General features: G+C 43.5%; 1 protein-coding gene and 1 pseudogene across 3 annotated transcripts; both read right to left on the reverse strand.

The window, feature by feature from the left end:
* Positions 1 to 338: 338 nt before the first annotated feature.
* Positions 339 to 17192, reverse strand: TMEM220 (transmembrane protein 220). 3 transcript variants are annotated; one of them, XM_023190860.2, is made up of 6 exons: positions 16684 to 17175; positions 15918 to 15947; positions 12948 to 13008; positions 11747 to 11870; positions 9391 to 9450; positions 339 to 505 (listed from the first exon to the last, which is right to left on the reverse strand). In XM_023190860.2, exons 1-6 carry the CDS (start codon positions 16753 to 16755, stop codon positions 370 to 372), a joined length of 483 nt encoding a protein of 160 aa, XP_023046628.1. In that variant the 5' UTR covers positions 16756 to 17175; the 3' UTR covers positions 339 to 369. The 3 variants fall into 3 exon arrangements, with proteins under 3 accessions (XP_023046628.1, XP_023046629.1, XP_023046630.1); XM_023190861.2 differs by lacking the exon at positions 15918 to 15947 and having other exon boundaries at positions 16684 to 17192; XM_023190862.3 differs by lacking the exons at positions 9391 to 9450; positions 15918 to 15947 and having other exon boundaries at positions 16684 to 16945.
* Positions 587 to 2671, reverse strand: LOC111525455 (annotated as a pseudogene).
* Positions 17193 to 25506: the final 8314 nt, after the last annotated feature.

Here is a 25506-nt window from a genome sequence, read left to right on the forward strand (position 1 = left end):
ATAAGTAGATCTGGCATTAATCCTATTTTATAGATAAAGAAATATCCACCAGGAGGTTTATATATTTGCCCAAATTACATAGTTACAAAGTTGAGTTAGAACTCATATTTTTAAACTTCTATTCTCTAGCCTTTTCCACTACATTAGGACACAAGACCCTGCAGAAAGTCTTCCAGAAAATATCAGACCGTCTCTTACTTGTCCCATCCAATTTTATACCGAATTATATGCACCCTTAAAAAGCTATTTGGAGTTTTAAAAAACTCTATTAGCCCAAATTACCTGAAATAAACTCCTGGCTTATTCCTCTAATGTTCATGAAAAATTGATTGAAAATATTCATTTTAAAAACAAAGTTCTTGAATTTATTTAAATTACTGTCTTGCAATGAGTTGGCCAGGAGGACCGCATTTCCTTGTTAATATATATGTAGATCCATGAAATAAATGGGAAAAGTGTGATTACAATGGCAATAGCCAACTGAATTCTTCCACCAACTGGAGTCCTATAAAGACAGAAAAATTATTATAAATAAATATCCAATAAAAATTATGGATTGCTTTGGAAACAAGTATAAAGACTGAATTGATAAAACACATAATTACATTTTAGTATGTTCTCGTCTCAGGTGTTTTATTGAAATATAACTCATTGATTTATAGAAATTAATTATATATATGCTAAATATAAATCCTTGTTTATATGTGTTACAAATACCTTGTCCCACTTGATGTCTTTTGAGGAAGTCAGTGATTAATTTGACAGTCTTAAAGTTGGTCTTTTCCTAATGATTTTTGTGTTCTGTTTAAGAATTTCCCTCACCAAAGTCTTGAAGGTATATTCTCTAGAAGTTTTATTGTTTTTTAATCACATATTTATTAAAGACATTTATAGTTTGTTAAAAAATACTGCCCTGATATACACAAAATTTTCTTGATAATGGTAATTAAAAATTACTCCCACCCTGCCATGTCCACACCAATATTCAATTTAGATTGGTTTAATCTTGAAGTGTAATCCAGTAAGACTGAAGACCAAACACTTCAGGTCCTGGGCAAGATAATAAAATACTCGTAAGCCCTCCAGATCCTTGGACTGATTGACATCAATAAGGGAACCAATTTTTGATGTTGTAAAAGAAATGTGTTCATCTCCAATAATGATTTCAAGCTCCTTCCGGCCCACTTGGTTGGGAGGAGGCCATAACACATCATCCTCTTTGATAATTTCCCTGTCATAAATTATACTCTTCAGTTCCTCCATCACGCTTTTACGTACATAAGCCTCTTTTCTGATCATGACGTCATTCTTACAATTGCTGTTGTCGCCTTATCTTAATTTCCCGTCTGGTCAGAACTCAAACTCCAGAAACTCGTGGCTGAACTTGCCCTTGTGCCCCATGTAGTAATGGCTTGCAAAAGACAACTGAGACCGAACTTCTAAGAGAAAGCCGCACCTCCGCGGTCTGTACCCAACACTCTGTTTTGCTTTTTTATAATAGATCTGTGATCCCCTTGGACTTGATTTTTATGAAAGTTGTGAAGTAGGGGTTGTTTCACTTTTTTCCAAATGGATATTGAATTTATCCAAGCCTATTTATTTCTAAGACTGCCTTCTTAGATACCTTGAAGTACCATCTTTGTCATAAGTCTAAACTCTACATATGTATAGATCCGTTTCTAAATTCTACTGTTCTATCATTTTATTTATTCATGCTTTTGTCATTATATGTTTAGCCCTCCAATTATTTAGGTCTTCTTCAATTTCTCCCATAATGTGTTATAGTTTTATGCGTAGAGATTTTGCATATCTCTGCTAGATTTATTCCTAGAGAGTTGATTTTCTGAATGTTTTTATAAATGTTAACTTTTTGTTTTATCACTTTCTGTTACTTGCTGAAAGAAATGCAGTTAATTCTTGTATCCTGATCCAGTGATCATATAAAACTCACTTATTCTAGTAATTTCTTAGATTCTTTTTTATTTTCTATACATGTATTCATATCACCTACAAATCATGAGAATTTTATTTCTTCTTGTCCAATCCTCGGGCATTTTATTTCTTTCTCTTGCCTTATTTTACCGGCTGGGACAATGGCTAGCATGGCATTGAGTACAAGTGGCCATATGGCCAACCTCATCACATTTGTGATCTCAGAGGGAAAGTTTTCAACTGTTCACCATGAAGTCTCAGGCTTCAGTGTGGATTTCTTCTATCAGGCTAAGTTCCCTCCTATGCCCATTTTCTGAGAGCTTTTAACATGAATGGATGCTGAATTTTATGAAATGCTATTTCTGTATGAATCTAGAAGATAGTTTATTTTCTTCTTTCATTCCATTAATGTGGTGGAAAACATTGGTTGGTTTTTTTAAATGTGAAACTAACTTTGCATTCCTAGAATAAACCCAACTTGGTGGTTGGGTTATATATTGCAGGATTTGATTTGCTAATGTGTTGTTTAGGAGTTTTCCATCTGTGCTCATGAGTGAGGCTGCCATGTAATTTCATTTTTTTGTCATGTTCTTGTCAAGTTTAGGTTACCTGTCCTCATAAAATTAGTTGGAAAGTGTTTCTTCTTCTTCTGTTCTCTGGTAGTATTTATTGAAAGTTGGTATTATTTTTTTCCTTAAATATTAGGTAGACTTCTCCAGTTATGCCATCTAGGTCTAGAGTTTTCCTTTGGGAAAAATTTAAATTATGAACTCCATTTTTTTTTTTTTTTTTTTTTGAGACGGAGTTTCATTCTTGTCACCCAGGCTGGAGTGCAATGGCGCGATGTTGGCTCACTGCAACCTCCACCTCCTGGGTTCAAGCGATTCTCCTCCTTCAGCCTCCTGAGTAGTTAGGATTACAGGTGCCTGCCACCACGCCCAACTAATTTTTTGTATTTTTAGTAGAGATGGGGTTTCACCGTGTTAGCCAGGATGGTCTCAAACTCCTGACCTCAGGTGATCAGCCCACCTCAGCCTCCCAAAGTGCTGGGATTACAGGCGTGAGCCACCGCACTGGGCCCTATGAACTCAATTTCTTTAATAGTTATGGGACTGTTCTGAGTATTTCTTCTTGTGTAAATGTTGGTAAACTGTATTTTTTCAAGAAATTTATCTATATTTTCAAAGTTATTGGTGTAAAGTTCTTCATAATATCCACGTATGATTTTTACAATACTTATTAGATATATAGTGGTATTGTCTTTTTTATTCCTGATATTTGTTATTTGTACTTCCTCATGCTCTTTTTTCCTTTTTGTCTTGTCAAGGCTTATCAATGTTATAAATCATTTTAGAGAATCAATATTTGACCTTGTTAATTCTCTATTTTTATGTTGATTTTCTTATTTCACTGACTTCTGCTTTTATGTTTATTTTCTTCTTGTTTCTTTGGGGTTTAACTTGCTGTTCTTTTCCTAACTTCTTGAAATGAAAACTTCCTAACTTGCTGGAAGCTTAAAAAAAAAAAAAAAAGGAATTATGGCTATATGTTTCCCTCTAAGCAAGATTTTTAACTGCATCTCACACATTTTGATACGTAGTATTTACCTTATTCAGTTCAAAATATTTTCTAATTTCCGTTGTGATTTCTTCTTTGACCCAAGTGTTATTTGAAAGTGTATTTCCTAACTTCCAATTATACAGGAATTGCCTAATTATCTTTTTGTTAATGATTTCTAGTTTAATTGCACTGTGGTCAAATAACATACTCTGTAGGATTTCAGTCCTTTGAAATTTGTTGGTACTTATTTCATGGCCAAACATACAGTCTTTTTGTAAAATACTGAATGTGCTCTTGAAAAGAATGTGTATCCTGCCATTCTTGGTTTATTGTGTGGTTAAAATCTTTTATATCGTTATTTTTCTTTTTTGTGTGTGTTTGTTAGTAACTGAGAGAAGTGTGTTAGTCTCCCAAGATCATTGTGGCTTTTTCCATTTTTCCTCTTAGTTCTGTCATTTTTTGTTGTATTTATTTGCTGGCTATGTTATTAGGTCCACAGAAATTTCGCGCTGTTATATCTTCTTGATGAACTGAACCTTTTGTCATTGAAAAGTGTCTTCCTTCGGCATCTTAAATCTACTTTCTAACAAGTGGTGTTGAGATAACCAGGTAGCCACACAGAAAAATATAAAATTAGACCTGTTCTTCATACCATTACACCAGGATAAATTCTAAACAGATCAAATGTTTAAAAGTATAAATGAAACTATGCAGGTATTAGAAGAAAACTTAGGCAAGTTACTTTACAACCTGAGAGAGAGAAGGTTTTCCTGACGATGACTCCAAATCCAGAAGCAATAAGGAAAAGGACCGATAAATACAATTACGTGAAAACAACAACAACAAAAGACTTTTTCATGGCCAAGTATACTTTGCATAAGCAAAGTTAAAGGAAAATAACAAACTGCAAAGAAATATTTTCAGCTTACATCACAGATAGAGCTTCTAAAAATAGAGAAGACCAGCAACCTTAGAATCAGGTTAAACCTACATGGCTCAGAGATATACCAAGATTTTTATAGAAGAAGAAATATAAATGGCTCTTAACCATATGAAAATTTGTTCACTTTTGCTCTTAATAAGAGAAATGCAAGGTAAAACTACCCCTTTCTCAACTATCCAATTAGTAAAAATTCAAGATTTTGATAATGTACTCTGCTGGCAAGGCTATGGGGAAACAGACACTGTTAGCCATGGCTGGTGGAGATGCAAAATGGAAGAGCCATCTGGAGGGGAATTTGGGAGTCCATAGAAATATTAACTACGCAATTACACTTTGACCCAGCACCTCTCACTTCCAGGAATTCATCTCAAAGACACGCTGGTAAAAATATGTTAGATATATGCATATGGCTATTAATTGCAGCACTATTTTTAATAGCAAAAGCCTGGGTACTATCTAAATAGTAGAGGACTGGTTGATTAAGCTATGGAGCCATCAGCAGAGTAAGAAAAGTTTTTCTGTACTATAGAATGATCTCCAGGATGCAGGAACTGGAAAAGCAAATAGAATACAACTATGTACAATACACTGCCAGTTACCTAAAATAGGCAGGAATACAACTAAGTCACACATGTGCTCCACTGAGAAATCGTAGAAGGATAAACTATAAAACTGAAAAAAGTTTCCCCCATAGGGAAAGGGAAGACATAGGGTCAGGGGGATGGAGAAGCTAGATTTCTTTTAATGTATCTTATTTTATAGATTCAACTTTTGAGCCACGTGGATATTTTACATAATTATAAAATAATATCAATATATTTTCAATACAATTAGCCCTAGAAATAAATGAACCTGTGTATTAACTTGGTGGCATTAGCATACAGAACAACTACACCCAGTAATTTGAGTGTACATCCCTTAGTAGGTTATACCTTAATAACAAAAACAAACAAAAGAACCTGTTTTTGGTAGTCATATTATTATTTTGAGTTTACGTTTGTATTGCAGAATAAATCAAATGGGTGATTATATTGAGGTCACTGAGACTAGAGGTTTTGCCATGATTAAAAGGAGATACAGATATAAAATGTCCAATAAGGTTAATGAGAACTGGTATTTCTGAATTTTAGTAGTTAGGATAAACTCATATTTTAAGTGTATATGTGTACATGTATATATGTATCTATGTATGCATATACATTTATGACACATATATATAAATTCATAAACATTGCAAACACTGTTGATTCCAGGTCTGTGGCCCAAAACATGATCCTGGGTATAACATGCGCCTGGAACATCTTGTCATACCAGAAAGCAAGGAAGCTATCAAAGGTTTACTAGGGTCATGGCAGAATTCAGGAGCAAACCTGAATAAGTGCCACTGGTCAAAGATGGGACAGTCTGAGCATCAATAAAGACAATAAACTGTCATGGACTGAAACACATCACATACGTTTAAATCAGCTGGGCGCGGTGGCTCATGCCTGTAATCCCAGAACTTTGGGAGACCAAGGTGGGCAGATCGCCTGAGGTCAGGAGTTCCAGATCAAGCTGGCCAACATGATGAAACCCCGTCTCTACTAAAAATACAAAAATTAGCTGGGCATGGTGGTACATGCCTATAATTCTAGCTACTCGGGAGGCTGAGCAGGAGAATTGCTTGAACTCATGAAGCAGCAGTTGCAGTGAGTCGAGATCGTGCCACTGCACTCCAGCCGGGTGACAGAGGGAAACTCTGTCTCAAAAAAAAAAAAAAAGAAAAAGAAAAAGAAAAATACGTTTACATCCATAACTTTTTAATGGTACTAAACAAAGAAATAAAGTAACAAAACTCATTGGTCACCTTTGGAGGATGCCCAGGTAAGAAACAATACATTTTAAAAACTGGTAACTAGGCCGGGCACAGTGGCTCATACCTGTAATCCCAGCACTTCAGGAGGCTAAGGTGGGTGGATCACCTGAGGTCAGGAGTTCGATACCAGCCTGGCCAACATTGCCAAACCCTGCCTCTGCTAAAAATACAAAAATTAGCCAGGCATGGCGGCACACACCTGTAGTCCCAGCTACTCGGGAGGCTGAGGCAGGAGAATCGCTTGAACCCGGGAGGCGGAGGTTGCAGTTGCAGTGAGCCAAGATCTTGCCACTGCACTCCAGCCTGGGCGACAGAGTGAGAGTTTGTCTCAAATAAAAAGAAAACTGGTAACTAAGGGAGAGAATCATCTGCTTTTCATTTCACTTTCTTCTGATGATCTGTACCCTGGTGTGGCCAAAGGATAAATAAGTGGACATTTTTCTTTATGGAAGTTTTCCAGCTAATAAACAAGTAGTGATATATTATAATTAGAATATCACAGTTTTGCAACCAAAATGAACTAATGGATTTAGGCAATACTCATCAAAGGCTATTAACGTCACAGATAAGCAGCTAGGTGTTAGGTATATTATGATGGGAGTACATAACACCATTACTTAACATGAAGTAGTTAATAATACCAGAATCTGGTCAAGCCTCTAGATCTAACCACCAATTTATAGGAAACATAAGGTGCAGAAGGACCGACATTTAAAACTCACAATACTGAAGTTATTCCTTCATTTTTTGTATGATCATGGTAGAGTGCTTAGTTTTTAAGTGCTTATCTTTTAGAGATACATTCTGACATACAAAGGAAACAATGTGATGTCTGGGATTTATTTCAAAATAGTTTAGCAAGTCAGGCACAGTGGCTTACACCTGTAATCCCAGCACTTTGGGAGGCTGAGGCAGGCGGATCACTTGAGGTCAGGAGTTCAAGACCAGCCTGGCCAACATGGTGAAACCCCATCTCTACTTAAAACACAAAAATGAGTTGGGTGTGGTGGCGCAAACCTGTAATCCCAGCTACTCGGAAGGCTCAGGCAGGAGAATCACTTGAACCTGGGAGGCAGAGGTAGCAGTGAGCTGAGATTGCACCACTGCATTCCAATCTGGGCAACAGAGCGAGACTGTCTCAAAAAAAAAAAAGAAAAAAAAAAAAAAAGTTTGCCAGTGTGGAGTGGATAAGGTTTAGATAAAACAAGATTGGATATACCAATAATCATTGAAACTGGGTGATGAGTACATCTGATTCACTATATTAGTCTCTCTGCTTTTATATATGTTTCAAAATTCACAGTAAAAAGTTAAAACGAAAAAAATTAAAAATATTCACAAAAAGTTGTTTTTCACCAATAATTGCCTTAAATTCTACTTTGTTGTTAAAATTGCAATACTGTATTTCATTTGGCTGGTGTTTGTAATTTTTCTCATCTTTTTTTTTTTTTTTTTTTTTTTGAGATGGAGTCTCGCTATGTCGCCCAGGCTGGAGTGCAGTGGCCGGATCTCAGCTCACTGCAAGCTCCGCCTCCCAGCTTCACGCCATTCTCCTGCCTCAGCCTCCCGAGTAGCTGGGACTACAGGCACCCGCCACCTCACCCGGCTAGTTTTTTGTATTTTTTAGTAGAGACGGGGTTTCACCGTGTTCGCCAGGATGATCTCGATCTCCTGACCTCGTGATCCGCCTGTCTCGGCCTCCCAAAGTGCTGGGATTACAGGCTTGAGCCACCGCGCCTGGCCATTTTTTTCATCTTTTGACTTTAAATCTTTTTATATCAGTATAGTTAAGGGTTGTCTTTTGTAAGCAGTGTAGAGCTGGGTCTTCCTTTTTTTTTTTTTTTTTTGAGATGGAGTTGCACAGGCTGGAGTGCAATAGCACTATCTCAGCTCACTGCAACCTCCGACTCCCGGGTTCAAGCGATTCTCTTGCCTCTGCCTCCCGAGTAGCTGGGATTACAGGTGACCGCTACCACACCTGGCTAATTTTTTGTATTTTTAGTAGAGATGGGGTTTTGCCATGTTGGCCAGGCTGGTCTCGAACTCCTGATCTCAGGTGATCTGCCCACCTCAGCCTCCCAAAGTGCTGAGATTACAGGTGTGAGCCACCTCGCCTGGCCTAGAGTTGGGTTTTTAATCTTTTTATATACTTTGAAATTCTTTGACTCTTAACTGAAATCTTTACCTTTACATTTAATGTAATTTCTGATATCTTTGCGTTTAAATCTGTATCTTAACACACACTTCCTATTTGTCCCATTGTTTCTGTTTCTCCTTCCCCTTCTCCTGCCTTCTGTACTCATTTTAATGTTCAGTGGTTACCCTAACAATTACAACATGAATCCTTGACTTATCAAAATCTAATATAAATGGATACTTTCACCTCGTCTCACACAATTAAAGGACCTTAGAAGGCTTAAACTCCATTTACTCTTTTCCAGCTTTTATGCCACTGTTGTCGTGTATTTCTATTCTGTATATGTTTAATTAGTTAATATTCATTGATATGTACACATGCATTTATATTGTCTTTGCTCTTCATTCTTTCCTGAATCTCTAAGTTTCCTTCTGAGATCATTTTCCTTCACCCTGAAGAACACCCTTTAGACTGACAACTGCCCATGACTACAGTGGGCCTTGTAGAAAACTACGGTTTTTGTGGACAAGAGTGACCATGACACTGTAAATCAACTATTATTAACTTCCCTTAAGAAAACAGAAGATTTCTTTCAAAAGATTCCTGTTTTTACTTGTATGGCAGTATTTTCACTTACTACCTGATTTTATCAGCCTTGAAGATGTGATTTCTCTTTTTTTTTTCCTTTGAAACTTGCTCTGTCCCCCAGGCCGGAGTACAGTGGCGCAATGAAGGCTCGCTGCAACCTCTGTCTCCCGGGTTCAAGTGATTCTCCTGCCTCAGCCTCCTGAGCAGCTGGGACTACAGGCGCCCGCCACCACGCCAGGCTAATTTTTTGTATTTTAGTAGAGACGGGGTTTCACCACGTTGGCCAGGATGGTCTCGATCTCCTGACCTCATCATCTGTCCACCTCGGCCTCCCAAAGTGAAGATGTGATTTTAACTAATGAGTTGAATACTTACTTTGAGGAACTGCGGCACAGGATAATCCATGCTGCAATAATCACCAGACCACACAGCTCCCTATAAAAGGGCATACATTTCAGATTTTGGAAGTGGCTACAAGATGGGTATCATCACATTTTCTCCAGGACCACTTGATAGCGCATTCTGATCAAGTGACTCTCCCTCAAGATCTATGGCATCGGTGGAATATTTTCAAGTCTGACCATGAGTCATACATTCCTTTTTTCAGATAATTTAAAGCCTTGTGTGAAAATACATTTCATCTTAAAAGGCAGATATGAGATCCCTGACCGTGCCCTGATTTATAAGTAGATCTCCCCAAAATGAAATGAATATTTTTAAAAATCCACAGATAATATCACTTTTTTTCAGGTCGCTGGAAGAAACAGTGCAACTAAGAAAATCCAGATTTGATCAGTCAATACTTTTACATTTTTTTTTTTTCTGAGACGGAGTCTCGCTCTGTCGCCCAGGCTGGAGTGCAGTGGCGTGATCTCGGCTCACTGCAAGCTCCGCCTGGCGGGTTCACGCCATTCTCCTGCCTCAGCCTCCCGAGTAGCTGGGACTCCAGGCCCCTGCCACCAGGCCCGGCTAATTTTTTGTATTTTTAGTAGAGACAGGGTTTCACCGTGTTAGCCAGGATGGTCTTGATCTCCTGACCTCGTGATCTGCCCGCCTCGGCCTCCCAAAGTGCTGGGATTACAGGCGGGAGCCACTGCGCCCGGCCAATACTTTTACATTTTTTGTTTTTGTTTTTTTTTTTGAGACGGAGTCTTGCTCTGTCGCCCTGGCTGGAGTGCAATGGCTGGATCTCAGCTCACTGCAAGCTCCGCACCTCGGGTTTACGCCATTCTCCTGCCTCAGCCTCCCGAGTAGCTGGGACTACAGGCGCCCGCCACCACACCTGGCTAATTTTTTGTATTTTTAGTAGAGACGGGGTTTCACTGTGTTAGCCAAGATGGTCTCAATCTCCTAACCTCATGATCCGCCCGTCTCGACCTCCCCAAGTGCTGGGATTACAGGCGTGAGCCACCGCACCCGGCCAATACTTTTACATTTTTAAAGAGGCTTCAGTGTGAGGCAGAATGAGCCCAAACCAATACGTAATCTGTGTATATACTACAAGAGATTGGGTCACTTCTTAGGGGAGAGGAATGATTTGTAGTACAAATCAGACTAATAATTTGGGGGTGGGTACATGCTTCTATATATATGTATTAGACACACATATCTTTTATATAGAATAAAAAACAATCACTTCAGCCATAGTACACTAGAAGCCCCACCCTGAGTTCACTATAACCCATGGGCTTCATGCTGGAAGTGATTTAACCCATTTGGTCTACATTCTCATCTACAGACCCAACCTATAGATTGGCCCTCCAGTGTTCTGAAGATTGGGGGTTATAACAAAGAAGCACCTTTTCAGTGATGTTTAACTTATAGGTCCATGAATTTTGTTGTTGGCAGATGTCAACAGAAGTAGAAAAGAAAGGAAAGGCTCTATTAATAAGTCCTTGGAGACAAGGGTGGGAGGAAGCAAAGGAAGAAGTGATAACATAGGAGCAAGTGGTCATGACAAGGAAATGACACAAGACATACCAGGGCAAGTCTAACAGGTTGACTTAAAGTACTGATCTCTAGGCTGGGCACGGTGGCTCATGTCTGTAATCCGAGCACTTTGGGAGGCCAAGGAGGGTGGATCATGAGGTCCGAAGTTCAAGACCAGCCTGACCAACACGATGAAACCCTGTATCTGCTAAAGATACAAAAATTAGCTGGCCGTGGTGGCGCACACCTGTAATCCCAGCTACTCAGGAGGCTGAGGCAGAAGAATAGCTTGAACCTGGGAGACAGAGGTTGCAGTGAGCAGAGATCATGGCACTGCACTCCAGCCTGGGCGACAGAGCAAGTCTCCGCTTCAAAAAAAAAAAAAAAGTACTGACCTCTGAGATGGCTGATCATACTTGTAGATAAGATTCTGCCTTAAACCAGAACTGAATCAGAGGCTGACAGAGTTATTACCATATTAGATCGGACTGAGTATTACTGTATAATACCCTTGCTAGTTACAAGGTGGCCAAAGTCCAACGGCCTGACAGTAATATAATATAATATGTAATGACTGCCAGGAGCAGTGATAATGAAGTCTGATAGATGGGGCTGGGTTTGAATCCTGGCTCCATTATTTCCTCAGTTTCATCAGCATATAAAGAAGATAATACCTTCCCTGCTCCGCAGGGTACTCTGGGGGAATTGAGTTACCATTGTGCTCAGATGGGGTGTTGCAAACAAGATTCCTCAGTTCCAGCCCACAGTTCTATCCCTCCACAGGGCAAACGTCACCGCTCACCTGCCTTCTTCCTCATGTAAGATGTTCTGTTGTGTATGATGCAAGAGGTAGTACGCCAAGCCAACAGCCCACACCATACAAAAGAGTATGTGTATTGCAGAGATACTTTTCCAAATAACATTACCTAAAAATAGACGTCCTGATGTTGTTAATCATGGAATCAGAGCCCACAGAAAATAAATGATCTTTTTGTATGTTTTGCCATAGTCTGCTTTCAGAAAAGCCATGCAGACCCCCTCACCTCCATCACCCTTTTTTTTTTTTAAGGACAACACAGAGGTCATAGCACTAATTATAAACTTCAGTGGCCATTTCTTGTTTGGGTTGCTCAGCAGCTCCCCTTCCTAAGACAATTACCCTTATTTTCTTTGGGGATCCACCATGTCCACACTCCCAGTCCATGTTTCCCAGCAAACTGGACTTTGGCTAGGTCAATCAATGCATGTTATCTCCTCAGCCACAGTGATTTGGATCAGCACGAACAGACAAGCAATCAGAGCCAGCAACTGCATTCTGAGACTTTGGTAGAGTGAAGAAACACAGTCCACATTCCATTGGACGTGGTATCGCGAAGATGTGAACAGGGGCTGCAGGGCCACTGTGTGGGGCCCAAGAGTGAAGTTAGCCTGACAGATGGTGGAACTGAGAGGTGGAGAGAAGTTAAAAGTTGTGAGTCCACCAGCCTAAAGCCAGCATCACCCCTCACCTTTTTCAGTAAACTGGACCAATGCCTTTTCTTCTGAGCTCATAGCACATTTGAGTTCTTTTTCTAGCTTGTATCTAAAGAGGCCCTAACTGATCTACCTTAAAGATGCAGACGGAATTCTAGCTCCGTACATCTCCATACAGGGAGCCCAGGCATCTAGGGAATTAGAATTTTCCCCACCAAGGTGAGACTCATTAGTCTTTATTCTAAGGCCCCTGAGAACATTTGAGCCCCAGTAGGAGAAACGATTTTAAAGAAAGTGAAGAAGAATCTGTCCTGTCACTTCTGTAAAACAGAAGACGTTGTTTTATAGCAGATCCTTCTGACGTTTTCCTGGAGATGGGTAAGGATGATTAGAATGAGCCCCTCTTATGAACAGAAATGAGAAGAAAGGTCTAGAGAGCCCCGTTTTACTCCTGGGAGTTGGGCAGATACACCCTCGTTATTATGAGGAAATCCGATTTGCTGTCTCCATTTAGAATGCAAGGCTTATACCTGTGATTTGAGGGTTAAGTCCAACAAGCAGGGTCAGTACTGCAGGGATTGTGTACACCACCTGTTAGCAAAAAAGGGAGGAAATTACATGAGTGAAGATGTATGCCCAATATATGAGATGTTCAGAGATATGTAGGAAGTAAAGAAAGATGAGATCAGTGGCCGTTGTTCTCCACGATTTGCCTCTAGGTTTCAATGGAGACTGACAAAGTGGTAGACTCTGCTTTTGTGGCACTTACCATGCCTGCCTGCAATTTTATCTACCTTCCTCAGGAGCAGGAGCAGCCACGATGCTAGACGGCCTTGCTGGTTTGGACCCAATGGACCATCCAGGCCAGTACTGCATCTCTTCGAGACCACAGAAAGTTTTCTAATAATGCATTCACAATCAACTGTGCCCAGTAATAAGGTCAGGGTCTTCATTTTGGAAACTGCTGGTAAGTTGTTTGGAAATGAGAAGTCTGGCCCTAAGGAGGCCCTATTCCTAAGCCTCGTTCATAGCAAGCAGGCTCTAGCCAAACTTACTATTGGGTGTGCATGTGTTGTTGGCGGGGAGCAAGTAGGATGGGTGGGTTTCTAAGAAGGATGGGGACTTTCTGAGCAATGCAGCCATTTAATCACATCAATTTCTGTGCTTATGTCAGAAGAAGACGTTAAGGCAGGTGCCAGGGGCCCATGCAGGAGGCAGTGGAGGGCTGAACTGTGAATGTAGGAGGATGTCTATGGGGAAGTGGGGTCTATTCTTCCTATTATATCATCTGAGCATGAGTGAAAGATAAAATGTGCAGGTACTATGTAGATAAGCTATTAGACCTAGATTGTTTAATTATTTTATTTATTTATTTTTTTGAGACAGAGTTTCACTCTTGTTGCCCAGGCTGGAGTGCAATGGCACAAACTCGGCTCATGGCAACCTCTGCCTCCCGGGTTCAAGCAATTCTCCTGCCTCAGCCTCCCAAGTAGCCTGGATTACAGGCATGCACCACCACGCCCGGCTAATTTTGTATTTTTTTAAGTAGAGTCGGGGTTTCTCCATGTTGGTCAGGCTGGTCTCGAACTCCCGACCTCAGGTGATCCATCCACCTCAGCCTACCAAAGTGCTGGGATTACAGGCATGAGCCACCGTGCCCGGCCTAATTAATTTTTTAGAGATAAGGGTCTCGCTATGTTGCACAGGCTGGCCTCGAGCTCCTGGGCTCGAGCGATCCTCCTGCCTCAGCCGCCTGAGTAACTGGGACTACAGGTGCATGCCACCATGCCTGGCTCAAATTTATTTTGTGTTTTGAGGGGCTCTCCAAGGCAGTGGTAAGGAACAGAGGGATGTTAAAGATGACTGAGATTCTAAACAAGGACGACTCCGAGAATGATTCTGCTGATAACAGAAATGGGTGAGTCAGGAGAAGTAGATTTTGGAGGGAAAGATGCTAGGTAGGTCCTTGGGCATATCTGAGGAGCAGTGTGACATGCAGGTGAATATACGCAGCAGTCTTTTGGAAATTCACCATTCAGCTGGATGCCTGAGACTTGTCTTCAGGGAAATAATATTTGGAATTCAAGATATGGACCAGGGTGCCAAGGCAAAGGCAGTTTGATTTGATTCAGAGGCATAGTGATCTGGATAGTAAATATCAGAATGTGGTTTTACTGCACTAAAAAAACAAAACCTAGATAGAATTTTGTGTTATAATTCCAAATACCATCATCCTTTTTGCTCCTCTGTCAGTATTATTCTAAAGTCTAAGAATCATCCCCTTGGTGATACTGCACAGTCTTGTGTATCTATATTGAGAGAAACTGGGCAAAATTCAGATATTTTAGAAGATAAAAGATAGAACCAGGCACGGTGGCTCACGCCTGTAATCCCAGCACTTTGGGAAGCTGAGGCAGGTGGATCACCTGAGGTCGAGAGTTCAAGACCAGCCTGACCACCATGGAGAAACCCCGTCTCTACTAAAAATACAAAATTAGCCGGGCATGGTGGCGCATGCCTGTAATCCCAGTTACTCAGGAGGCTGAGGCAGGAGAATCGCTTGAACCGGGAGGCAGAGGTTGCGGTGAGCCGAGATTACACCACTGTACTCCAGCCTGGGCAGCAAGAGCGAAACTCCATCTCAAAAAACAAACAAACAAACAAACAAACAAAAGATATTTAGAAGATGTATGGGACAATGTCCCCCTCCTCCAAATGGTTCAAATCAGAGCATTACTTATATGAAGACTGTAGGTTTTACAGGATTTAATACTTTCTTTTTTTTTTTTTTATTTTTGAGGTGGGGTCTCACTCTTTCGCCCAGGCTGGAGTGCAGTGGCACAATCTCAGCACACCGCAACCTCTGCCTCCTGGGTTCAAGCGATTCTCCTGCTTCAGCCTCCCAAGTAGCTGGGGACTACAGGAGCATGCCACCATGTCTGGCTAATTTTTGTATTTTTTGGTGGAGATGGGGTTTCACCATGTTGCCCAGGCTGGTCTCGAACTCTGATCTCAAGTGATCCACCCACCTCGGCCTCCCAGAGTGCTGAGATTACAAGCGTGAGCCACCTTGCCCAGCCAGGAGTTAATACTTTCTAGAAATGTTAAGTCACTGAATTAGCAGAACCACAGAACCTAAGCCTGCTATTTCCTGGTCAAAGGTTTGCATTGAGTGTCTGGCTAGAAACCCAAAGGAATGGTTTAACTGGTCTTGAGAGGCCTACTCTAGGTCCTCAAGAAAGTGTCCTCAGTTGGACCATCTAACCAAAGGGAATACTGCAGAAAGACCTGTTTCCAGAAAGTTCGAAATTCACACACACATTACATTAGAACTCTGATCCTGCCTACTAATATTTTAGGAAAAAGAGCTTACCGAGGGTTTGATTTTTAATTTTGTAAGAAAATTAAGCAGGAAGGAGGGGTAAAGACAAAACCATGTGTTTTGTGCCATTCCCCAATTCTTCCAAACGGAGGAAATCCTGGAAGCGGCTCATACTCACCACCCACAGCTCTGCATCTGGATCATTTACCTGGAACGTCAGAACACAGAAGTGTTAGCAGACATCCTGTGCTGTTCCATTCCTTTTAAATTCATTTGTTAAGTACTTTTTAAAATTAATTTGTTAAGTGCCAGACACTGCAATAGGCGTCGAGGATACAAAATCTGAACAGGATATAATTCAGCAGATGAGGGTGGGTGAAGGTATTTGTGACTGACACAACAGATGTTTTTAACAGGCATCCATACATTTTTGAAAAGCCTTCACAGGGGCTCTGGATAGGACTCGCCAAACCGACAATGGGTATTTTAAGGGCCCTCCACCCCCACCCCCCACCAGTCTCAAGAAATGAGTGAAATTACTATGAAGGGGGGGTCCCCAAGCCGACTAGAAAGTTTAATGATGCTATAAAGGGTTTTGTTCTGCTTCATCTCCTAGGCCCTGAGATGTGTCCAGTGTCGCCCGCGGGCTGGACGTTAAGGCAGGGGCCAGGGCCGCTTCTACTGAAGTCCCCTGGGAAGTTCCACGCGCGGAACCAGCCCCTTCCAGGGTGTGAGTCCAGGTGTGGGACTCGCTTCCATGAACACAACCACGTCTCTCAGACGGGGGAGAAAGTGGGGGCTCCCTCAGCAGAAACCCCAAGTCCCGTCCTCCCCATAAACCGTGAGCCCCTGCGACTCCGCGGGCTAGTCAGTTACACGACCCGCTACGCAAGGGGGCGGAGCTGGGAGCCGGGCGGGTCCCCCTCCCACCGCGGCCGTCTGACCTGCACGTACGCCGCCAGCGCGAAGAAGGCGGCCATAAGCCCGTTGCAGGCCCGCCATAGGGCTGGCGCCATGGCTCGGGGAGCGCGGCGCTGGGCGGCGACTCCTGCCTGGTACGGACGGGTCCCTCTTTCCGCGGAGGGACCGAGACCCCGCCCCCGTTTCGGTCCTTTGGGTACTCTGCCTTGGCAGTCGCTCGGCGCGGGGGGTGGGGAGCGAAGGGCGTGGCTGGAGCCAGTACTCGGCGTCCCATTCAGTCAGCCCCGAACGCCGCGGGGTGTAGGCGGCGCTGTCCCAGTTTCGCGGACGGGAAAGCGAGTCCCCTCCGTAGCGCAGGTCTCGGTGGTGGACAGAAGTCGAATTTGAACCCATATAGGTTCAACTCCAAAGCCTGTTTTCACTAAAGCTACCTTCCTCATATTAAAAAAAAAAAAAAAAAAGGAAAAAAGGAAGGCAGGCAGGCAGGAGGGAGGGGAGAGAGGAAGAAAGAGAAAGAAAGAAGGAAAGAAAGGGCCGGGCGCAGTGACCCACGCGAAGGAAAGAAAGGGTCGGGCGCAGTGGCTCACACCTGTAATCCCAGCACTGTGGGAGGCCGAGGTGGGCGGATCACCTGAGGTCAGGAGTTCGAGACCAGCCTGGCCAACATGGTGAAACCCCGTCTCTACTAAAAATACAAAAAAATTAGTCGGGCGTGGTGGCGGGAGCCTGTAATAATCCCAGCTCCTCAGGAGGCTGAGGAAGGAGAATTGCTTGAACCTGGGAGGCGGAGGTTGCAGTTAGCCCAGATTGTGTGTCACTGCACTCCAGCCTGGGCGACAGAGCGAGACTCCTCAAAAAAAAAAAAAAAAAAAGATTTTTACAAAAATAAGAAAGAGAAAGAAAGGGGTGTGTGTATGTGTGTGTGTGTGTGTTCTGTTTAGTATTTATGCATTTCCTTCCAAAGCTCAGGAACTTTCAAATCCCTGTAAGCATTATGGTAATTTCTAGAGTGAAGACAGTTATATTAACATCTTATACGGCTCACAGCTTTTCCGCAGACAGGCTCATTTATCTTTATGGGCTTTTATTATAAAAGATATTTACATATTATACATATTTACAATTCCTGCCACCAAAACCAACAAAATTTCCAAAATTGCTCATGAATTTCTTATGAACCGAAGACACTCAAATATTCACTGTTCTCCCCTAGTCTGTCTTCGTCTTTTTCTGTTTTGTAATTCGCCCTTCTGCTTAGTTCCTCCCCGGGCTCATTTACACATCCATAGGCCTCATTGCTGCTGTTCTAAAGAGTCTTTATCGCTTCAAATCAGGAGCTTCTGTGCCTGTCCGCCTTTCCTTTGAGCTAAATCTCCTAAAACTGTCTAGTTTTTTTTTTTTTTCTTTCCCTCTGAATTTCATTCTTTTCACAAAACACTTATTTCAGGAATGTTGTCTGCTCTGTGCCTGGTGCTGGGACCATGAAGGTCAGGTGCTGAGACCAGGCAGGGAGCCTGGTGGCTGGCGGGCAGTGGGCACCCGTGTTTGCAGAGGTGGGGTGGGGACAGCGGGGACCAGCACTGGGTGGAGTACCACCACTAAATCAACACTGGGATTGGAAACAAGCCAAGACTACTCTCACTGTCCTTTTCCTTACATAAAAGAAAAAAATGAAAGCTGCATTCCCCCTGCACCCCCAATTCATATGCTGAAGCCCTAACCACCAATGCCTCAAAATGGGACTGTATTTGGAGACAGGGACTTGACAGAGATGATTAAGTTAAAATGAGGTTATTAGGGTGGGCCCTAATCCAATGTAACTAGTGTCCTGATATGAAGAGGGGACAGTTACAGAGGGAAGACCACATGGGCACACAGGGAGAATATGGCCGTCTGCAAGCCAAGGGGAGAGGCGTCATGAGAAACCAACCCTACTGACATCCTGAATTTGGACTTCCAGCCTCCAGAACTGTAAGAAAATAAATTTCTGTTGTTTAAGCCACCTAGTCCATGGTACTTTTTTGGGGCAGTCCTACCAAATTAATACAGGGAATGATTATAATATCCACAAGGAAACAATGGCATGGAAGTGCTTTTAAGCTCTTGAATGCCATACAACTACCATGAAGTTGTACAGTTTTCACTGATGTCTGGGACTTTCTTTTTCTTTTTCTTTTTTCTTTTTTTTTTGAGACTAAGTCTTGCTCTGTTGCCCAGGCTGGAGTGCAGTGGCATGATCTCAGCTCACTGCAACCTCTACCTCCCGGGTTCAAGTGATTGTTCTGCCTCAACCTCCAGAGTAATTGGGACTACAGGTGCCCACCACCATGTAGGGCTAATTTTTGTATTTTTTTTTTTTAGTAGAGATGGGGTTTTACTTTATTGGCCAGGCTGGTCTTGAATTCCTGACCTCATGATCTGTGTGCCTCAGCCTCCCACAGTGCTGGGATTACAGGTGTGAGCCACTGTACCTGGCCAGGACTTTCAAAGTCACCTTAGTGAGTGTCTGTGGTTTTGCCTTTGCAGGGTTCAGTCCCCTTTCTTCTAGGATCAGTGTCTTTAGTACTGTGGGTTACCACACGCACTATGGGTGGATGTGGACTACAGGGCTGACCGTGCTCCCCTCCTTCTGGGGATAGGCAGGTGGCTTTGGCCTGCCAGCTGACATATCCCATTCTGCTGACCACTGTGATTGGGTCTAGAATGGATATAGGGTCCAAATTGCCCAGATTCAATACTAGGACCTGTATGGGACTTAGGGTTGTCAGTAAAGGATAACCTCAGTTGAACTGAATTTTGGATCATCAATGATGTGTTCCAAATATTTGCTAAATCTGGCAATCGTACTCAGACTATTAAAGAGAAGCTTTCTTTGTGATGAATGTGTAGAGCTAGTAGAATGTGAGCCTGGAGCTGTCGGGAGAAAGCCTCAAAGGGAGAAAGGCTTTCCACGGGTAAAGTCGCTGTAGAGGAAGTGGACCTGAGATAAAGGCCTGGATCCAGCCATGCCTGAAGCTGTAACAATCTGAAAACCAACAGAGTCTCTTCTTTACATAAGCCCGTGTGAACTGAGTTTTTGTAATTTGCAACAAAGAATGATGACTTGTAAAGACATGATTCAATAGTTAAGGCAATGTGTGAAATCCTCTCAAACCTTCTGCTATAGGTTTGTCCGGAATTTGCAGAGACACGGAAGAGAAGGCTTAGTCTGAAAAGTAATGAAAAAATACGTTTAAATGAGTCCAATACCTCAGACAGCTCTGCTTGAAGAGTAATTTCGTTTTCCTTTTTAACAAAAGGCTGTGATACAATACTGCAGAGAAGATGAAGTTTTAAAGGGAGTAGGGTCTTGTCAAAGCTAGCTTCCCTCTGCAGAAAGGGTAGCACAAAAGACCCTTCATCCTGCTGGACGCTTCCTGGCTGCCCAGTCAGTGACAGCATCATAAAAGCAATTGGAGCCACAGGAGTGAGGTGAGCTGGACTCACTTCCCTGCTGGAATCTGAGAATGGCTGGACGTCTGTCCTCTGAGAACTTAGAAATAGAGATGCTTGCTTGTTCCCTGAGAGTGGGGTTATTAATCCAATGCTAAGAGATGGAGCAGAGAGAGGAAGCTCATATAAAGACACAAATGGCCTCCCAGGGTCACAGGATTGAGAGAGAGAAAATGAATGCATGAAAGTGTGTAAAAGAAGAATGTCGGCCGGGCGCGGTGGCTCAAGCCTGTAATCCCAGCACTTTGGGAGGCCGAGACGGGCGGATCACGAGGTCAGGAGATCGAGACCATCCTGGCTAACACGGTGAAACCCCGTCTCTACTAAAAAATACAAAAAACTAGCCGAGCGAGGTGGCGGGCATCTGTAGTCCCAGCTACTCGGGAGGCTGAGGCAGGAGAATGGCGGGAACCTGGGAGGCGGAGCTTGCAGTGAGCTGAGATCCGGCCACTGCACTCCAGCCTGGGCAACAGATCGAGACTCCGTCTCAAAAAAAAAAAAAAAAAAGAAGAATGTCAGCAAAGGAGGATTGATGGACTCAGAGGCTCCAAGTTAGGTCATCTGGAAGGCAAGCATAGACCAAGTCCATCCTCACACAGACTGGAGAGAGTGCTTTGCTCCACCAGAAGTGGACGCTCACATTTCTTGGTTGGACTAACCTCTTGGGGGCTGACGTGGGTTGAAAATTTCACAGGCTCAACCCTCCCCTTGCTGTGATTCCAGAAGGCCAATTTTGGAGACTTTGGCTTCCTGCCTAGCTGGCCTGCAGAGTGGAGAATATGTGGTTCTTCGAGCCAGGTGGATTTCAAAGTGTGTATCGATGGAATGCCCATGCCATTCTCTTTTATAGACTTGTTTTCCTTGTAGCAGTCTCCGTTATCTATCCTGCCAGGTGTGGTCAGCTACTCTGGAATGTGGCGGGGGTGGAGGCCGGACAAAGTCCGAAACAGGGTCATCACCAATGAGTGGCTCCTGCCTCTGCTGGATGTCCAGGGTGTGCGTGTGCTGGTGATGCTCCCAAGGTGACATATTGGGAACAAGGATGACAAGGATCAGAAGCCACTGCCTGTGCCATCTGCCTTCCTCTGTCCAGCACACCAGACACCAGATCAGCAAAGGCCAGGCCATGCTGTCTCCAGGCTCTGCTGATTCCATGTGAATGAAGTGTTGGGGCAGGAAAGGATTGGAACAGGACAGTGGAGGAATTCTACTAGGAGCTAGAAAGGTTTCTGCTAAAATATTTGAAATCAGAAAAGCACCTCGCCACGGCAAGGATTGATTTGCTTCTACAAAACCCATCTAGTCTCTGTGAAGGACTCGGGTTTCTACTGTTAGCAAAATATAGCCTGTGTTATGAAAGTCTTAAAGCTTACACGTACTGATGGACAATGAAAAACACTTGGCTTGAATAATGTTCCTGTAATATCCCCTTATGCCACTGGAAGCAGAATATGGTTCAATGAACCCTTTGCGTGTATTTATATCCACCCTATTCTCTTCATTGGCATGAAACACTCAGTGAGCCATTTATTCTATTCATTTATTCCATCCATTTATTCAAGACTTCCTACGTGTCAGGCACTATGCTAATAACTGAAACAGGGTCATCACCAGTGAGTGGCTCCTGCCTCTGCTGGATGTCCAGAGTTTGCGTGTGCTGGTGATGCTCCCAAGGTGACATATTGGGAGCAAGGATTACAAGGATCAGAAACCACTACCTGTGCCGTCTACCTTCCTCTGTCCAGCACACCAGACACCAGATCAGCAAAGGCCAGGCCATGCTGTCTCCAGGCTCTGCTGATTCCATGTGAATGAAGTGAGGATGTGACTGTGACCTTGAGAGACACGGTGTTTGCCCTTATAGAGCTTACAGGCCAAACAATAATTACATGAATAGGTAGGGGTTCCAGCCAGCAATGGTGGTGATGCTACGAAGGAGAAGTGAGGCTGCTATGGGAATGTGTGAAACCAGAGAATCTGACCTCTTCCCAGGGGTTCCAGAAACCTCCTGAGGACGTGATTTTCAGGTGTGCCCTGAAAGATGAATGGGTGAGGACAGGTGAAGACTTTATGGACCGGTGCGTAAGGCCAAGAGAGACGTGCTTATGAGAAGAGCCCAAATCCTTAAGGTCTTCGAGGTTGGCAGGGAATGAGAGTACAAGTAGACATAGATGAGGCTGGCACGGTGCAGGTAAGAAGTTTGGTTTTATCCCGGCCGGGTGTGGTGGCTCATGCTTGTAATCACCGCACTTTGGAAGGCCGAGGCGGGTGGATCATCTGAGGTCAGGAGTTCAAGACCAGCCTGACCAACATGGTGAAACCCCATCTCTACGAAAAATACAAAATTAGCCAGGCATGGTTGCGCATGCCTGTAGTCCCACCTACTCAGGAGGCCGAGGCAGGAGAATCGCCTGAGCCCGAGAGGCGGAGGTTGCATTGAGCTGAGATCACACTATTGCACTCTAGCCTGGGCAACAGAGTGAAATTCCATCTCAAAAAAAAAAAAAAAAATTTGGTTTTGTCCCAAGTGTGCTGAAGAGCCCCTGGAGCACTGAGCAGGGAGCGCATGATGGGAGGTGTGCTTGGGCTACCCCGTGGAGGAGGATGCACTGGGAGAGCCCAGAGAAGAAGCAGAGACTGGCCATGAGGTGCTTGCAGCAGGCCAGGAGAGAGAGAATGCCGGCCAGGGCTAACAGGGTAGCAGTGGCCGTGGAGGGAAAGAAGCACGAATGAGTGATGTTGGGGAGATAAAGTCAATCGGGCTGTAGGCAGGGAATAAAAAAACACTTCCACTCCTCATCTGATGACAAAATTAAGTTTTCGAGGCTGGGCATGGTGGCTCACACCTGTAATCCCAGTGCTTTGGGAGGCCAAAATGAGAGGATCACTTAAGCCCAGGAGTTCAAGACCTCCTGGGAAACAGAGCAAGACTCTATCTCTACAAACAATTTTTAAAAAATTAGCTGGTTGTGGTGGCATGTGCCTGTGGTCCTAGCTTCTTGGGAGGCTGAGGCAGGAGGACTGCTTGAGCCCAAGAGCTCGAGGCTGCAGTGAGCTGTGATTTGCACCACTGCATTCCAGCCTGGGTGATAGAGCAAGACACCATTAAAAAAAAAAAAAAAGGATTTTCAAAATCATACATGGCAGATTACACAATAAATAAAAATAATTGATAGAAAATAACTTAAAAAAACAAGTTTTTGATTCTGCATGGCTGAGAACAGACTGCAGAAGGTAGGTGAGCTCTTCAAGGGAATGGCAAAGCCCTTCCCAGTGTTGCCTTTGCTCCGTCCAGAATCGGTGACTGTTAGCCTTTGCTAGCAGCTACCTGGCTTCGATTAGAGTCACCTGATCTCCTTAGGTAGGAATGTGAATGCTCTTCTCCTTATACTTTCACTTTTTTTTCTTTGGTGGAAATTCTTAGATTTTTTTGTTTGTTTGTTTCGTTTTGTTTTTTGAGATGGAATTTCACTCTTGCTGTCCAGGCTGGAGTGCAATGGCAGGCTCTCGGCTCACTGTAACCTCCGCCTCCCGGATTCAAGTGATTCTCATGCCTCAGCCTCCCGAGAAGCTGGGATTACAGACACCCGCCACCACACCCGGCTAATTTTTTGCATTTTTAGTAGAGATGGGGTTTCCCCATGTTGGTCAGGATGGTCTTGAATTCCCAACCTCAGGTGATCCACCTACCTCGGCCTCCCAAAGTGCTAGGATTACAAGCGTGAGCCACCACGCCCAGCTGGAAATTCTTAAGTTTTAATCTCGCAATAATTGTTCTGTATGTATGGGTGTTGTTCATGCTCCTAGACTATGCCACAAATTTCCGAAGGTAAGGACTATAACCTATTAATTTTTTTTCTTTTTTTTTTTTTTTTTTAGACAGGGTCCCCCCTCGGTCCCCCGGGCTGGGGTGCAGTGGCCAGATCTCAGCTCACTGCAAGTTCCGCCTCCCGGGTTTAAGCCATTCTCCTGCCTCAGCCTCCCAAGTAGCTGGGACTACAGGCGCCCGCCACCTTGCCCGGCTAGTTTTTTGTATTTTTTAGTAGAGACGGGGTTTCACCGTGTTAGCCAGGATGGTCCCGATCTGCTGACCTCGTGATCCGCCCGTCTCGGCCTCCCAAAGTGCTGGGATTACAGGCTTGAGCCACCGTGCCCAGCCTAATTTTTTCTTCTCTGCAGTAGCAGCTGACATACTTGGATATCAACAATATCCAAGGTGAGTGGGGACACATTGAAATGTAGGAATGTTGGGTTTGGTAGTGGGGGATGTAATAGGTAGCATCTTGAGTTTACTGAGTTAGGCAGTATTCTAATCAATTCATATATATTAACTCATCTTGTGCCCACAACAGATCAATTAGGTAGATAATACTATCATCCCCATTTTATGGATAGAGAAACAAGGGCACACACTAGCTTTTAAGTACTCTGGTTAAGAAATAAGTGAGTCAGAAATTAGACTTCTTTAAGCTCATGAGAGCATGAGGCCTCCTGCAGGTTTACGAAGGCAGTGAGTGAAGTGGGCTCTCTCTCCCATGAGAGTGGAGCATTTCACTCAACAGTGGCTCTGTTTCCATGAACTGGAAACGGTGGAAGGGGTCATCTGTAGACCAAGGGACTCAATTCTCTAAAGGCTGAAGGGGTGATCTTTGAGGGCCTCCTTTGATGCCATTTTTCTTACATCTTAGCTATTTTAAAGACCAGAAAGATTCTCCACTCATGCCCTTGACCTTTAGAGCCAATTAGATGAAGCTGTATTTGGAGGTAGGAAGAGAAGTTGAGTGACTTTGAAGTCATCTTCTCTCTGATCTTGACTTTCTGATTTGGCCTGGGCTGTTGGAATTGTATGTGTCCACAAGATGGCGGACTTCTGCTGAGAATGGAGTCGAGCGGGCGGGGAACTAGGAGAGGAGTAGGGAAGAGTGGGCTGTGCCTCCCCTTGGGTCTCCCAGGAAGCTTGTGATGTAGAAGTCTGGGTGGGTACGAGGTTGGTATCAGTTGGAGGTGAAGAAGTGCAAACAGGACTTTACACTTGATCTTAGTCAACAGGCGGAGAAACGATTCAAATGGAACTTTGTACCAGGAAATATTTATGCCTAAGCAAGGGTGTTGCAAGAAAAGAGCTAAGCGTTGCTGTGGTGCCGGCAGAGCTTGGAACTATTTGCCATCCAAGTACGCCAGGAAATTCAGATATGCTTGAGAGGAGCAATCACTTCTAATGTAGGCGTACTGTAAAAGTAAATGATGATAACAACTATGAATTAATGAGTATTTACTGTAAGCCCGGCTACTGCCCTTTTGTCTCCTGACATCTGAAAGTCACCACAGTTTCTGAATTTCTACGTGTAAACTGA

The sequence above is a fragment of the Piliocolobus tephrosceles genome, chromosome 16, assembly GCF_002776525.5.
Source record: "Piliocolobus tephrosceles isolate RC106 chromosome 16, ASM277652v3, whole genome shotgun sequence".
NCBI lineage: Eukaryota > Metazoa > Chordata > Mammalia > Primates > Cercopithecidae > Piliocolobus > Piliocolobus tephrosceles.